The sequence below is a fragment of the Haliaeetus leucocephalus genome, unplaced genomic scaffold (genome assembly GCF_000737465.1).
Source record: "Haliaeetus leucocephalus isolate CR32 unplaced genomic scaffold, Haliaeetus_leucocephalus-4.0 Scaffold848, whole genome shotgun sequence".
NCBI lineage: Eukaryota > Metazoa > Chordata > Aves > Accipitriformes > Accipitridae > Haliaeetus > Haliaeetus leucocephalus.
In genome coordinates, this window is record NW_010973284.1 from 16736086 (window position 1) to 16751150 (window position 15065).

Here is a 15065-nt window from a genome sequence, read left to right on the forward strand (position 1 = left end):
TCTTTTAACGGGTCCTTTTTTTTTCCCCCCCCCCCCCCGATACAGAAATTAACTTAAAGTTTCTATGCATGCTCTCCACTCAATCCTAATCCTGCACCACAGTCTGTCATTTCTGCAGCTGCAGTGGCTGCAACTGTGAGGATGTGCTCTATGTCTAAACTGTTTCATGATTTGTGTGACCCTATAGGTAGTTCAAGGTGCCAGGTGAATACAGAATAGCCCAAGCTAGCTCTATTGTAGAAACTAGCATATCATGAGATTACAGAGAGTGTAATACATCTTACTGTAGTGCTACTTTTAGAGTACTGCTTACAAAACACTGGAAGATACACGAGATTACCGAGGTGCTTCTTTCAAGTGTTGAACTCCTTTCAGATGGCTTGTCTTGCTGCCTGTAATATTCTTGCTTGGTTTCCCCACTTACTGGTTGTGAAGTTTGCAACAAATGTTCTCATATCCCCTTTTTAGGCGATGGAAAACTTGTCTTAATCCTTTATCCCTTTATTGCTATGGGGTTTGGGGTTTTTTTGTAAACTTAACTAATTGCTAATTTTTTGTAACTTTGTCTTTACTAAAAAATAAGTAATGTTGTCTTGTAAATGCCAACTTCATCTATTTTACCAAACAATATTTATAGCTTGTAGTGCAATGAAGCAAGTCCAGGACTTATGTCAACAGCTAGACAGTTATTCTTTATACATTTAGAAAATTTTGCACAGCTGGGATCTAGTGCTCTTAATTAACCACCAGCAATGGTATTCTTAAAATTGGTGACATTACAGAGCCATAGTTGTCTTTGGGACAGAGCAGCATAATTGCATCCTTGGGGATGATGCAGGGACTGTTACGGTTCTTGCAAGACTTGTTAATGTGTAGCTGCTTTCACAACTTAGACTTTTTCTCCCTCTTACTAAGCAGCTTTGTAATATCTAGGGTCTGAAAAGCATTAAGATTCCATGTCTGATGACAGACTGTGTGTGGAATAATTTTGGTTCAATAAGTAAACATGAGGATTCTAGGTAGAAGTACAATAACTTTCTAGACTGCCTTTTAATTTAAATGTAGGGAAGCTATGGCACTGAACGTAGGCTTCAGAGGAAATTAGTATTTCAACTGCAAGATGCTAGCCTGTATTTATGAGACTTGTAAGTCTGTAGTTGCTCTGTGGCCTTGGTTCCCTAACTGTAAAATAACGATAAAATTACTTTTTCCATTTGTAATTTAAATTGTATCATAGTGATCATAGGAATCTCACTATACTGTGACAGTGATCTTCTGTATGAAGAAAGTGTTTTAAAAAGGTAAACACAAAATTAAAAGCTGTATTTTTATGATACCAGTTTCGAGTGCATGTTCTGGTAAGGGTGTCTTGGATTTTTGATACGATCCTACAACTGGACTACTATGGAGAATTTAACAATTTTTTAATATTTTTTTTTAAGATGGAAGAAATGTATAAAAAAGCCCATGCTGCTATACGGGATAATCCAGTCCATGAAAAGAAGCCCAAGAGAGAAGTCAAGAAAAAGAGGTAAAACTCTCATCCTCTTTAACATGAATGTGATTTTTCTGTTGAAGATAGTTTAGCTATATTAAAACAAGTAATGTAATCCACTTTCCAGTTTTCAAAACTCACTTGTGTTTTAGAAAGATTTAAGAGACAAGCATTTCTCTATAACTTAGTCAGGAGTTAACTTTGGCAGTAGGACTCTAAAATTTTAAAAGTGGAACATGCTTGTGGCCTGCATAGCTGGAACTCTTCAGTGTGTATCATCAGGTCTTAGTGTTTTCACTGCTTCTCTTCATGTGAGGGGAGGCTGACTAATTTGTTGTGACTAAACTATTTTGATTTTTCAGGGGTCTGGGAGAAAAGAAATGAAGGCACAGCTGTTGCATTGGGCTCAATATTGTCTGTAGTCACAAAAGAATACTGAGCTTGAGGAATTTAACTACTGCAGTCTAACTATGCCTTTTTGTGGTGCCCTAATTACAGCCTTAAATCATGAGGAAATAAAGCATGTTACAGAAGTGGGAATATGTTCTAGCATAGCACTCTTAATCACAGCTCTGGTGCACTGCAGCTTTCTTGACCACCTCTTTGCTTATTTCTGTGTTGGATGTAACATACACTGTGCTTACATTGCAGATGGAACTGTCCCAAGATGTCCCTTGCCCAGAAGAAAGATCGTGTTGCTCAGAAGAAGGCTAGCTTTCTCAGGGCCCAGGAGCGTGCAGCTGATAGTTAAGACAACTTCCACAATTTTCTATGAAGCTTTGGAAAAAGTGGCAATAAATTTATTGAGTAAGCAACTGTGTAAGACTGGCTTATTAATATATCTTAAAGATGCAGAATATTTTTTATGATCCAGCTCTTCTGCAGCCTTAAGGATTTTTTCTCCCCTTTCAACATACTGTATGACTTGAACTCCTTCACAGAGAAGTGACAGACTTGAAAACCAAGGCTGCTGCATTAGAATTATCTATTCTATATCCTATTTCCATAGGAAAATCACTTTAATGTTTGGTGTGACTAGATATAAGAACTTGCTGCTTCTAACTACAGAAAGATTTCAAGTTTTTAAGAAGGGCTTTACCTGTCCTTCACTTTTTTTCAGCATACTTAATGTTGGGGTGGGGGGGGAAAGCTGTATGGAGCTTAAGAAAAAAGAAGTAGTCACAGTAGGATTTAAAGCCTCTGCCCAAAGACAGCCTAGGGTTTCAGGAACACAAATGGCAACACTACTTAACTTAAACTGTACCTAACACTGGACTACATGTCTAATTGAAGTATTTAAGCTTCCCCCAGTAACTGAAGTAAGCATTCAGTTCTAGGCTGTAGCTGCTACTGAAACAAGTACTGTCTTAAGCTGAGTACTTCACAGTTAGTGATTAGACAAAAGTGAATATTCTTAAGTTGCATAGAGATGCTTAATTACAGAGGCCTTGACTTGCCCCTATCCTTTACTTTCACCTACATCTCAGTTTCATAGGCACTTCTAGTTTCTTTATTTCCCATTAGACTTACTCAAGTTGCTTGCCCACTTAATCAAGTAGGCTACACAGAAGAATGTTTTGCTTTAAGGTACTGACAGAGGGTAAGGACTGCTATTGAAAGAGAAAAAGAGGCCTGTGATTTATTGTAAACAAAACTCTGGGGTTTTTTTTTTCCAAATGAAAACTCCAACTTGATGCAACAGCAATAAAAATGAAGGTTCTGTACAACAAACTGCACTGTGAAACTTATTTTCCAGTTGTTTAAAATACCCAACATCATTATGGATTCAATAATCATCTCTGCCCAAAACCTAGTAACAATTATAGTCAGATTTTTCCACGAGGAAGATGACCACTTCATACTTGAATGCAGTGCTAGCTACACTTACTTACTAGCTCATAGTTGGCAGACATTATCAAGTTAGAGACAATAATTCACAGTAGCATAGTAATTCTTAAACTAAAAAGCTGATGTTTACAGAACAGTACACTCTTAACCCAAGCTGCATGCTATTACATATGGTATGGAGAAATTACTTCATATTGAACCTGTGTTTTGGTTTAATCATTCAAGGAATGCATTTAATACAGGATACCTAAAGCAATTAACAATGTCAAATATTCAAATAAAGCTTGTCGTTCTTACTGATGGTGAAAATTAAGGGGCCAGGATTTCGAAATTTAGGGATGACTGCCATTAAAATCATTATGAATTGAACTACTTCATTGCCAAAACATTTATAAATTAAACATTAACAGATAAGTGTTGAGCACAGTATTAAGGTGTTTTGTGGACATCCAATTCCACATAATTGTTCCTCAGATTTATAGCTATGTTCACAACAGGGATGCAGATTAAAGGTGGTACAGTGGTCATGCCATGTGGAGTGCCAGGATCAGATGGTGTTTATTTACTCATGACTTGAGACTTAACAATGACTCATAGATGCTACTAGAAAAAAACAAATTGAAACACACTACAGCTCATTTATGTTCCACCTCATGCCTAGCTGTTACTATCTCACAGTCTCCCGTTTAAGCAATATTCCATGATCCTGAATCCAGCTTCTGTCCTACAGTTCAGGTCTAGCTCTGGCTTACATACTTCCTGCAGTAGTTCAAGAGCATTTAAGTACAAGGCTGTAGCTAAATCTGGAGGGACAGTAAAGAGTCAAGACTTTATCCACAACTGTTACTTGTTTCACACATCCATACAGTAGATTCCTACACTATGCAAGCTTTCTTTTTTAACTGTTAGGACACTTCTACTACCAGTATTTTTAAAGAGTAATTCAGTTCTTTAGCTTAGTCCACAAACTCTTTACTTTTCAATATTTGCTACAGCTTAATTTGGGTTAAAGTTTTCAACTGAAGTACAGTAATCCACAGTTTTTGAAACAGATGGTGATATTGCTGTTAGACTATATACATGATTTTAAGAAATAACATCTAAAATTCTTGGCTCCCAACATGGTTCACTGTATAAGGACTTAATTAAAAAGTGTTGAACTACTTAAACATTCAAGATGTAAGCATGAGGTAACAAGGTGTAAACAGAATCTGATTTAGGTCTCATATTACAACCTGTCAGTTCTAGAATAAAATTCTAATTTTCCACAGTTTAAAAATTATTAATGTGCAAATTCTGCCATGCCAAGGTATTAGTAAACTTCAATCTCACAGTTCACAACAGCAGCTTGGACTCAGACACATTATTTGCAGTAGTGGTGGTTCTTCATAAAACTACTTAGGATAAAAATCTTTTGCAGGTATTTCACAAGTGAGCAATGATTTTCACAGAGTTGCAAGGTGTTCCATCAGTTGATGTGGCGGCACAGTGAATACTTTCACCCTGTTCAAGATCTGACAAAGTACACAGAACAGTCAAGCATGCAGGGTTTTTGTTTCTGTAACAGCACTGGAATACCAGAAGTGCTTCTGGCCTCCGCCTGATCATTCAGTGGCATGTTCATTCTTTGAGAAGCCCTGTCATAAGGTACTGACTGAAGGGCAAAAGTTAAAGAGCCATTAATGAAATCTGAGTAAAGAAACATCTTTAAAAAATGCTGCAGATCATTTTTATCAAATGTGGTAGGCCACGTCCCGTGGCAGGCATCAATATTATCTTCTGCTGGTGGAGAAGCTAAGAATCATTTGTATGGGAAATTTTTTTCCACAGTAAAGTTTTTAAGTTATTGAGTATTAAAGAATGCTCCATTTCCATCTGACTTGCTGTGACTTTAAGGGCAATACACAAGTACAGTTGTTTTTCTAGTTCTTCATGGATATCAGAAGGAGCACCACGAAGCAGATAGTCTTTAAGTAGCTGACAGGCTTTTGCCAAGTTTGGCTGAATTACTTCTGTGGTACATCTCATTTTGCTTTGGTCACATAGAGTTCTACAGTCTGTACCATAAATACAGTCCAAATCCGATTCACACTGACGATCTTTAATTATTTCTTTCAAATTCATTTCTGGCACAACTTTTCTCATGTCCATCATTTTCAAATCATATTTATCATTATATCCCAAGTTTTTGGCACTTGTATCACACATAAGAAAGTTTCCATAAGGTCCATGGAAAATATCTTCCACAAATTCTAAAAGCCCTATAGCTATTTTTGCCTTTCTTGGCCACGATGGAGTAAACCACTGGTCCATGCTTCTTCTGAAGCCAGCGGGAATGAAAAGTTCTATAATCCATGGAAGGCTGATTCCATAGAGAGAGGTATATTCAACTCTTTCAGTCACATAGAGATCCCCACAAAAACCCATTAGCTTGGGAGTATGTTCTTTATCCTGCAAGATCACCATTAACAGAAACTCATCTAGCTGCAGAAGTGCCCATGCAGATTTCGCCTCTGGCAAAGAAACTCTACCATCTTTGTTTCCATCAGCAAAAGATAGGATGAGATTAACCAGTTCTGAAAGATTTCCTTGTTCACCCAATTTTGCCTAAAATCAACAAACAAAACCGATTAAGTATTAGTTCATTAACTACCACCAATCCACCTGTCATTCTACCTCCTGTTATTCTCCTTCTGTGGATAGTATGGTAGGGTATGGTATGTTCTAGTTTTCATTGGTTATAGATGTTACAGCACTTGCTATCAGATGCCCAACAAGCTTCCTTTTTGTTCTGTTTACAAAGGCACCAAGTATATGATCTTCTGAAAGTAATACTGTTCTCTGCATTTCAAAATGCAAATATTAAAATTCAAACATTGATCTTGGTCAGATCAGTCTTTAGAAAAATCGTGTCAAGTAGCTTGTTAAAAATTCTCTTAAAAAAAGTATGTAGAATTCAAATGTTTATATCAGGTTTAGTTTTCAGCTGATTAAACCTTACAGGTGTAGAGAAATTACAATCTCAACAACTAAATTTTGGCCAACTATAAAAAGTACCAAGACACACTGAGTACAAATCCCATACAACAAGTGTACTGAAATACTTGATTTCGTTATTTGATATAACCACCTCCATTGTATCAACACAGAGAAAGAAGCCATTGCTGGTATCAGAATTGTTACATTTTCAACGACCACCAAGGCACACAGAAGGTCAGATAAACTTTCCCCAAATTCTCCTAAAATAATACTCGAAAACACCTGCTGCTCACCCATTCTTAGAGACAAAGCTACTGTAATGCATGACAACTGTTACCAGCTTTACATAATTATGTTACATGTGTGTGCCTGTGTACACACACACATGCTCACTCAGCTAGAACAGCATTATTTCCATGACTGGGGACTTAGGAGCTATGACAATAGCAAAAGAATTTTAAGAAAGAAAACCCAAAATCAGTATTGACACAGTATCAAAGTGATTATATTATGAAAATTCTGGGGTAGCATTAAGGCAATAGAAATAAGTATTCCATTAACGTAACACAGAAAGAACTGGGAGAAGTATGGCTGGTCATTCTAGTTAGAGACATTCCTGCTGCTCAGTTAACATAGTAACGCTTCCCAAGCATGAACAGTTTTCAAATTGTGCTTCAGTCTTTGTACTTGGTTACAATAACCCCAAAAGCAACAAAAAAACTACATACTTTTACCATATTTTCTATACAAATAGAAGTGAAAGCTGTAGACATGCAAGATGCATACCAGCTTCCATCTGTTAAAAAATAAGGAAAAAACCTAATAATTAGTTACTTCAAACTTCGAGATAAGCGTATCTGGGAAAAACTGGTTTTGTGCTGATTATTTTTCTAACATGCACTCGAACAAGGCTCATACAATAGGGCATTTTCTCCAGCTGCAGGAAAATAAGCCTTTCTGTCAAAATAGAATAAGCAAGCATATACTTACTTTAAAAAGCCCATATACCATTTCTTTGAATTTTTCAACAGTGGTTCCTCTTGTTGGTTTATCAAAGAGGACTATTTCCTTCCTTGGTTCTGGGTCAGTACCAAAATCAAGTTGAGCAGCTTCTTCCATCTGGCATTTTATAACACCTTGCAGATTTCCCCAGATTCCTAAATACATCTATGCAGGAAAAGAGGGAAAAAGGTAAAAAACAATGTAGAAGTCCATCATCTAAAGACCACCTGTACTCCAACCACTACTTCAAGAGTCAGGTGGAAACACAGAGTAGAAAACAGAGTCCTGCGTACAGACGATGCACAGAGCACATTCGAACAATGGCAACTTCAAATACAATACACTACTGCAGGTACTTAGGAGACACTACTGTCAAAATACAAAGACAGCTTGATAAATAGTATATTGGCATTACTACCACCTTTGCATAGGTTGTGAAAAGGCTGCTGCTTCTATTTGGGAAGCAGGATAGCAGAGTAGTAGTACGCTGTACAAAAGTATAGTTATTCTGCCAAAACATGGAAGGATCCAGTATTTATCATATATATATATGTTTCTAAAATATATGTACTATAAAATAATAATATACCCCTGTACATATAGGAATGATATATATTAATATATACAGGTATATTATATATTGGTACGTATTGTATATTATTAATAATATGTATTATACCTATATATTCTACATATCTAGGTATATTATATACATATATAAAAACATGCTCTGCATGTCACAGCAAATAAAAGTTTGAAATAATCCATATTAAACAGATACAGCTTGCTGACACTAAGGTCTACTTGATGTTCCAGACAATGACATTTCAGTGGGAAATAATAAAACTAGGTTGGATGAGTAAAGCCTTACCTGGTTATTGGGCTTTGTTGACAAACATTTTCCAAAATACAATGTTTCTTTAGCACAAAGACTGCTACATGCTGACCCATCAATAACTCCAGTCTTGTATTTATCACACTGAAACAAACAGGGAGAAAAAATATTTAACAAATTGCCCAAGAAAGGAGGCAACAACTGTATCTCTCCCAACACCCAACTCTTGAAAGAAAAATTTAAGAAAACAATTTTAATAACCCTATACCAAAACAATGTTAAGAAACATAACTGGCTTTATCTGTAACCGAAGATGTAATCTTACTTCAGTATGATGGAATATCAGAATTTGATTAATTTACATGTGGCACTGACTGAACTGGCTGTGGAATTAGTCAGGACAAACACTTCAGAAATCTATGGTAAATATACTTACTATTATTTTCCTACAGTCATGTCCTCTGCATAGTTCTGTGTAGGTGGAGTACTGAACATACATAACCCAGCTGCCAATAAATACTACTAACCAAGAAATGAAGAGATACTTCATCCGCATGTATGAGAAACGTACCTAGAGGACACAAAGAGAAAATATTCTTCGTAATTCATTCAGCTATAGTCAGAATGATAGAAACAAACATGATTTACTATTTCACCTTTAAAAATCTGACTTCCACAGTGATAAAATAAGCAGACTGCATTACATGGAACATTTGCTTCCTTCAGGGGAGGTGGAAGAAAAATTAAGATACAAATAAACAGAAGAAAAGGTGACAGACCCTCATAGGGTAAGCCAGGCTGCAAGAACCAATTTGATCAAAATCATAAGCTATCAAAGCTCTACTACTTCCATTTTTCTCAGAGACGAGTCACTTGTGTTCCACTCCTGGTAAACCAAATCCAACAGACCAGGAATCTGGTCAAAAAATAATCTGTGTTAATGTATAAATATGCAAGATAGATAAACAAGGAGCAGGGTGGGTATCAGGGACAGGTTCCATGGACTGAAGTCTCCCACTCCTTCCTTGAAATGACACCATTTAATTATGCAAGTAAAATTGCTCTGTACTAGCCTCACCTTCAGTGGTCATTCCCATAACTGTATGCAAGACTTTCCTGTTGTTTCTGTGGCCTCACATTTACATTTTTCACTAGTGACAGAGGAAAAAAGTATTTATAATTAGGAGTTGAGGGAGGGCTAAGTGTCTTGTAAGGGAGGAAGCACATTTTGATCATTCCCCCCTTCTGAGTCTGGTGTGCTAACACTTTGATTTTCATACATCAGGATTAAAAAAGAATTAGAAAATCATTATCAGCTTTAGCAACAGGATATAAGGAAAGTGCATGAGAACAGCTATATCAGGTCAGTATGAGATCCATTTCTATTAGTATCCTGATCTTCAGCAATAGCTATAAATGGATGCCATCAAAGAATAAGAACATATAATGTATATGCCAAATGTGCTCCCATTTTCCTTTAGAAGAACTTGCTAAGCCAGATGTGATTTGCTATATTTAGTAAATCTCAAACCATTTATCCTTCATGAACTTACCCAGGCTCCCTTAAAATCCATAAGCTTTTAGCATCCACAACACCCTTTGGCAATTAATTCCACAGGTCTACCATCCGTTGTACTGAGGTCAGGGACTGGACTTAATTTTGCTTAAATCTGGTTCATGTTAGCTTTGTTTGAGATCCCCTAGTTCATGTATTGGAAAAGATAAGTTATCAATTTCTGTCCATTCTCTCCACATCTGTTATGATTTTGTAAGCCTCTATCGCACACCTCCCAGCCAAGTCATCTCTTTTCCAGATTGACAGGTCCTAACTTAACTGTTCCTCATAAAGAAACCATTCCATATGTTTGGAAAAGGTTCCAAGAATGGTAGTAATGATGAGCAGTTTTACCATCACATACATACATACCAAATTAACCTCTCACACACATACTAATTTCAGATGGCTCCATCTGCATGGGCAAAAAAGCACTGAAATAATTCCAAATTACTACAATTCAGTAGTAATTATCTTAAATCACAGTAAATTGAATACATGCCTTCAGCTTTTAAGTATTTTATATTTTAGAAAAAAATAACGTTACTAAAGCAAATAATCTTCCACACATATAGGAAGATCTCCAAAGATGCATTTCCCCTTCTAAGTATATAACTTATTTATTTTTAAGGAAAGTAAGATCAAAGAAGCAGTTCTAATCAGTTGAATGGTAGCTTGATTTAACACCTATTGCAAGAACTGACTATTTCAAATCTTAACAAAAAAGTATAATCCCTAGGTATAGGAGTCCTACTCTCAACCTAGAGCGGTTCCAACTCTTCCACTGTAATTCATCTCGTGATTCAGGGTATACTTTCACACAGGCTGTCACTTCATCCAAAGGCTAAAGAAATGTATCTTGACCCCATATATTTCTGTAAGGAACAGCAAGTCTCAAAGAGAAGCAGGAATGCAAGAAACAACACAGAAAAACAGCTAGGAAAGATGATGCTATATGGCTCAGCCCTTAATTTTATATCCTATTACCATTCCATTTTATAACATAATTATTTTAAAAAATAATGTGAATCAAGTGGAAGGTGCACACAAGGTATTTTAACACTTTCAAATGTAAAGGAACAGGCCCAAATGCCATGTGACTCATTCTATGAGTAAGACTGAGAGCTTTTTGGCTGTATTTTGAAAGAAGGGGTAGACAGCCCTTATGCCCAGACGATCCTAAGATACAATGCTGCCAAAGTCAAAGGCCTCAGTCCAAGGAAATCTTAATCCCCACCCCCTCACCCTCCACCCACCCCCCAACAAAACCACCAAAAGGCCCAAACCAAATAATGCAAGAAGTTAACCCAACAAGTTACACAGAAAAGCCTGAGCATGCTGGTATGGCCTTTAAACAGTTCTGGCAAAAGTATTTCTCATACATCCCTTCAAAACACAAAGTACCATGAAATTCCATATCAAAATAGTGTTTGTGGTTCCAAGATGCTAACAAATACACATCCACAGTCTCCAAGAATGTAAATTTAGATACAAAATGGGTGAACGCTTCTCCTGAGGACAAGCAGAAGCAGATCAACCTACCCAAGGCCTCACAGGTAATGACTCGTACCTAAATCTAGATCTCAAAAGTCAGTCGACTGCTCTAACCACAATTTCATATTTCTCTCCTTCTACAGGAGAAAAAAAAAGTTTTAAAGTTGTCCTTATGTGATCTACTGAAGATTGTTCAAATCTGCACATTCTTCACCTTGCTCAGCACAAGACTTAAAAGCTTCAGTAAAAAATTAGGAGCATCACTAATGTTAATTTAGGAACAACCTTAAACTTCAGACATCTTATTGAAGTAAATGAGAGTTGTAACATGCTTGTATAGAAGTCTAACACAAGATGCCTGACTTGAAAGTGGATGTTTACTTTCCATAGGATCATATATATTTACACTTGTCCACTTTATCATCTCAAAACTTCTTCCCTTTCTTCAATACCAGTTCTTCTGCCTTTGAGTAAATACTGTAGTTAAAGCCCAGCATCTGGAGATTTAAGAAAGTGATTTCTATTTTCTTCAATATACCAAGCTATAATTTTCTGTATTTCAGCTGAAATATCACAAGATGATATGGTCATACAGCCACAGGAACTTCAGTGATAAGCAAATAGTTATCATCAAAACTCATTAGTGTCATATTCTAAGTTCTTCTGATTTTCAAAAGCAGAACCAAAACACAACAATCACATCTTCAGACTTACTTAGACTGCAATTTCACTATACAAATTGTTCAGTATGGTACTAACTGCTTTGCCCCCACTTCTTCGCATCTCTATACCAAAGCCCATTTTTGTCATAATTACACCCAAAGAACTGTTTGTGAGTCTATACCACAGACGAAATCATGGAGTTGACCTGATTCACAGTACAAGCCTGCAAATAGTTGTGTCAGCCCAACCACGGGACAGCGCACCTTGGCAAGACCAGTAGTAATATTCTGAAGTCATTTTGCTAAAATTTTAAACCTATTTGCCTTATTTTTAAGTCTTGTTCTTCCACTGTCTGTGCTGCAAGTGAAGCCAGTTTAAAGACCACCACGTACTGCAAGCAATTTTTTTTAACCATTCATATTTTAGATTGTTGAAGAGAGAGAGAAAAATGAATATTCCTTTCTGTAATATACATAGCATATTCATACACCAAAAAGTCATTTAAAAACCAAATCATCGTACCCACCCACAGTAAACCATGTTTATAGAATTCTTAAACACCCATGATTAAGTCTAAATATTAAGGTTTATTATTATTTAATGTAAAGGGTTTGTTCATGCTGTCTAAGAACTAATATCAGAATTTTGAAAGGCTCATGGTAGTGTAGATGTCTAATAGCTTAATGAAACTACACATATTTATATTAAATATAGGTTAAGAGGAACATAGAAAACAAACACCCAAACCCACATTTACTAAAAAAAAAAAAGAATACTTTCAAAGATTTGGGCCACTTTAATAAATGAAGTGCTTGAGTACCCTCTTATTTATACGTAACTAGAGAAGGAAAGGCAGGAGAGCACTGTACAGGAACATAGGATTGTCATGCTAGACTACACTAATGGTGCACCAATAAAGATGTTTTGAAGAAAAGGGGGGGGGGGGGGAGAAGAAAAAAAATCCCATCAAGGAATTATCAATGCAAATTTAGAGACCAAATAATCAAATATTTCATCACAAGTTGTTGATACAGATCATGTTTTCTTCAAAATAAAAAGCTTTCTTAACCACAGGTGACTGAAAGCTCATCATATGCACCATTATTTCACTGCTAGAAGTCTCTGACAGACACACCTAGGAGAAGTGAACTTTCTGTAACCAGGAGCTTGAAATGCCTCATATCCTTGGTCCCTCCAAATCAGGGCTGAGGTTAGCAAGGGGCCAGTGTTAAACAGAAAAATTAATAAATTTGTATCTGATCTATGTTTAAGCAGACAATTTCTGTTTCCAGGACAGCTAGCTCCTCAACTGTTTAAAAATTTCAAACTCTTTTTCAGCTTTCATGAAACTAAGCAAATGTTTTATTGTGAACAATCAAGAGTTCAGGTGAGAAAAGTAAAATTGAAAACTTGATACTGCTTCAGAGTGAACTCTCAGCCACAAGCTGAAAGCTTGGAAAGCTTATGGAGGGAGACCTGGGAGGGGACAGAGCAAGTGGGTTCCAGAAGATGGCAACGGGATGAACAATATTACCTAGCTTTAAAATGGAAGGACAACACAAAACTGCAGATGTAAATAAGTCAGGTTTTCTAACTTGAAAAGCTCCAGTAACTTATGAGTACTTATAAAAATAGGACAAACAACCAGCATGCATTACACCCTTTCCTCTTAGAAGTAATTCAAGAAAGCTCAGTTCCAAAACACCCAAAGGTTATTCCAATCTATGCAGCTGCGGTCCTGCTGCATGCCTCAGCTGTGCATCCCTATTCCTTCACTCCTTCACACACACTCACTTGACATGGTCTTAAAACTACCTAGTTAAAAAAGTAGATACAACTGCTTTTATTCTGGTGATAAATAGTTCCTTCAACCAGCTCTTCTTTTATGATATTTCATTGAGAGTGTTGTAAGACAGGAATAATTTCTGCTATTTTCCTCAGAGCCACAAAGACCTTAGTTGGAGTAACATGTAATTTCCTCTAAAGCATGGTATCCACAATATGGATACAAACTGGATGGAGTACAAAAGGAGACCAACAATAATGCTGTGTGGTTTACAGCACATTTAGAAACAGCTTAGAAAATGTATGAGGAAGCTGGGGGTAGGGAGGACAGAATAGCCAAGAAAACAAAACTGACAGCAAGGGGCTGGGTAGCATCAAAACAAAGAAATACCATACATAAGCCTTTCCCACTGAAAGAACACTACTTAAATGACGGAATTGCAAGACTTTCAGTGCAATTTCCTAGCTTAAAAAAAAAAAAAGAGAAAAAATACCACACCTACATGCTTACAACATGAAGAATCACAAACTTTCTTGCAAACCACACTACTTGAACAGACTGATGAAAAGCAGAAGTCATCCTACATGGGAACGAGCAGTAAGTGAGAACTGATACTTTACCAGTGGGTTCAGAAATACTTCCACCACCACCACCCCCTACAGAAGAGAACTGAAATCTTAGCTCAAGCCCAGGTGGACTCAGCCTCATCTATTCTTTCTTCCAGACCATTTTCTGTATTCAGTCACTTAACAATGTTCACTTACTAGTTTTTTTTTCTTTCTAGTACCCATCTCAAACTGTTTGCTTAGCCAGACTTAGTGTCCCCCTCTTAAAGAATAGCAGATAATGTGTGGTTCATCTTCCAGTTATTTCCAATCTATTTCCATCTGATCCTGCATCACTGCCCTCAGTTCCTGGCTTCCTCCACTGTCTTCCATTCTCAAGAAAGTTTCCATCACTACTCAGTGCCTCATCCACTTCTTCAACTTCTCCAGCACAACTTTCCTACTTCAGAATCCTTGTCCTGAACTACTGCCTATGTACAAAATGTGCTTATCATCCACAAGCATCCTTCTTTCACAGCTCTGGGAAGCCAGCAGAGGTGGTGTGGCAAAGCACTAGGAGAGTGCCTCTCTCCCTGTTCTCACTTCCAGAACCAAAAGAAAGCTGTAAGGAGGACAGATGGATTCTTTGCATAGTTTAGTTCTTACACCCACACTACACAGAATAAACCAAAACAAAACCAGAGAGATCTATTCTTCCCCAGTAGATCTGTCCCAGGAAGAGCAGGTTACCAGCCCTGAGGCAGCCCTCCAGCAGAGGTCTCTTGAAACACAGTTTTGAACTGAGAGCTGAACCAAACCAGTAGATCAAAAACATTTAAGGTACAGGATTGAGGGATCACCTA

The 15065-nt window shown here is 37.0% G+C and overlaps 2 protein-coding genes across 3 annotated transcripts in view; one reads left to right on the forward strand and one right to left on the reverse strand.

Moving 5' to 3' along the window:
* The window catches only part of RPL5 (ribosomal protein L5), a 6981-nt gene extending 4674 nt beyond the window's left edge, over positions 1-2307 (forward strand). The window contains exons 7-8 of the mRNA XM_010582755.1: positions 1443-1531; positions 2147-2307. Of these exons, the coding sequence (XP_010581057.1) occupies positions 1443-1531; positions 2147-2246 (189 nt within the window). The 3' untranslated portion in view covers positions 2247-2307. The remainder of the gene's footprint in view (positions 1-1442; positions 1532-2146) is intronic.
* Positions 2308-5002: 2695 nt separating this feature from the next.
* FAM69A (family with sequence similarity 69, member A) lies at positions 5003-8726 on the reverse strand. 2 transcript variants are annotated; one of them, XM_010582642.1, is made up of 4 exons: positions 8596-8726; positions 8196-8303; positions 7313-7489; positions 5003-5950 (listed from the first exon to the last, which is right to left on the reverse strand). In XM_010582642.1, exons 1-4 carry the CDS (start codon positions 8713-8715, stop codon positions 5138-5140), a joined length of 1218 nt encoding a protein of 405 aa, XP_010580944.1. In that variant the 5' UTR covers positions 8716-8726; the 3' UTR covers positions 5003-5137. The 2 variants fall into 2 exon arrangements, with proteins under 2 accessions (XP_010580944.1, XP_010580945.1); XM_010582643.1 differs by lacking the exon at positions 7313-7489 and having other exon boundaries at positions 8596-8715.
* Positions 8727-15065: the final 6339 nt, after the last annotated feature.

Excerpts from the sequence above, each read along its gene's own strand:
- FAM69A (XM_010582642.1), bottom strand. The coding sequence starts at position 8,715 with ATGCGGATGAAGTATCTCTTCATTTCTTGGTTAGTAGTATTTATTGGC. Across the intron at positions 8,304-8,595 it reads ATGACTGTAGGAAAATAATA|TGTGATAAATACAAGACTGG; the intron begins GTAAGTATATTT and ends TGTTTGTTTCAG. Across the intron at positions 5,951-7,312 it reads TGGTATATGGGCTTTTTAAA|GCAAAATTGGGTGAACAAGG; the intron begins GTAAGTATATGC and ends TGTTGATTTTAG.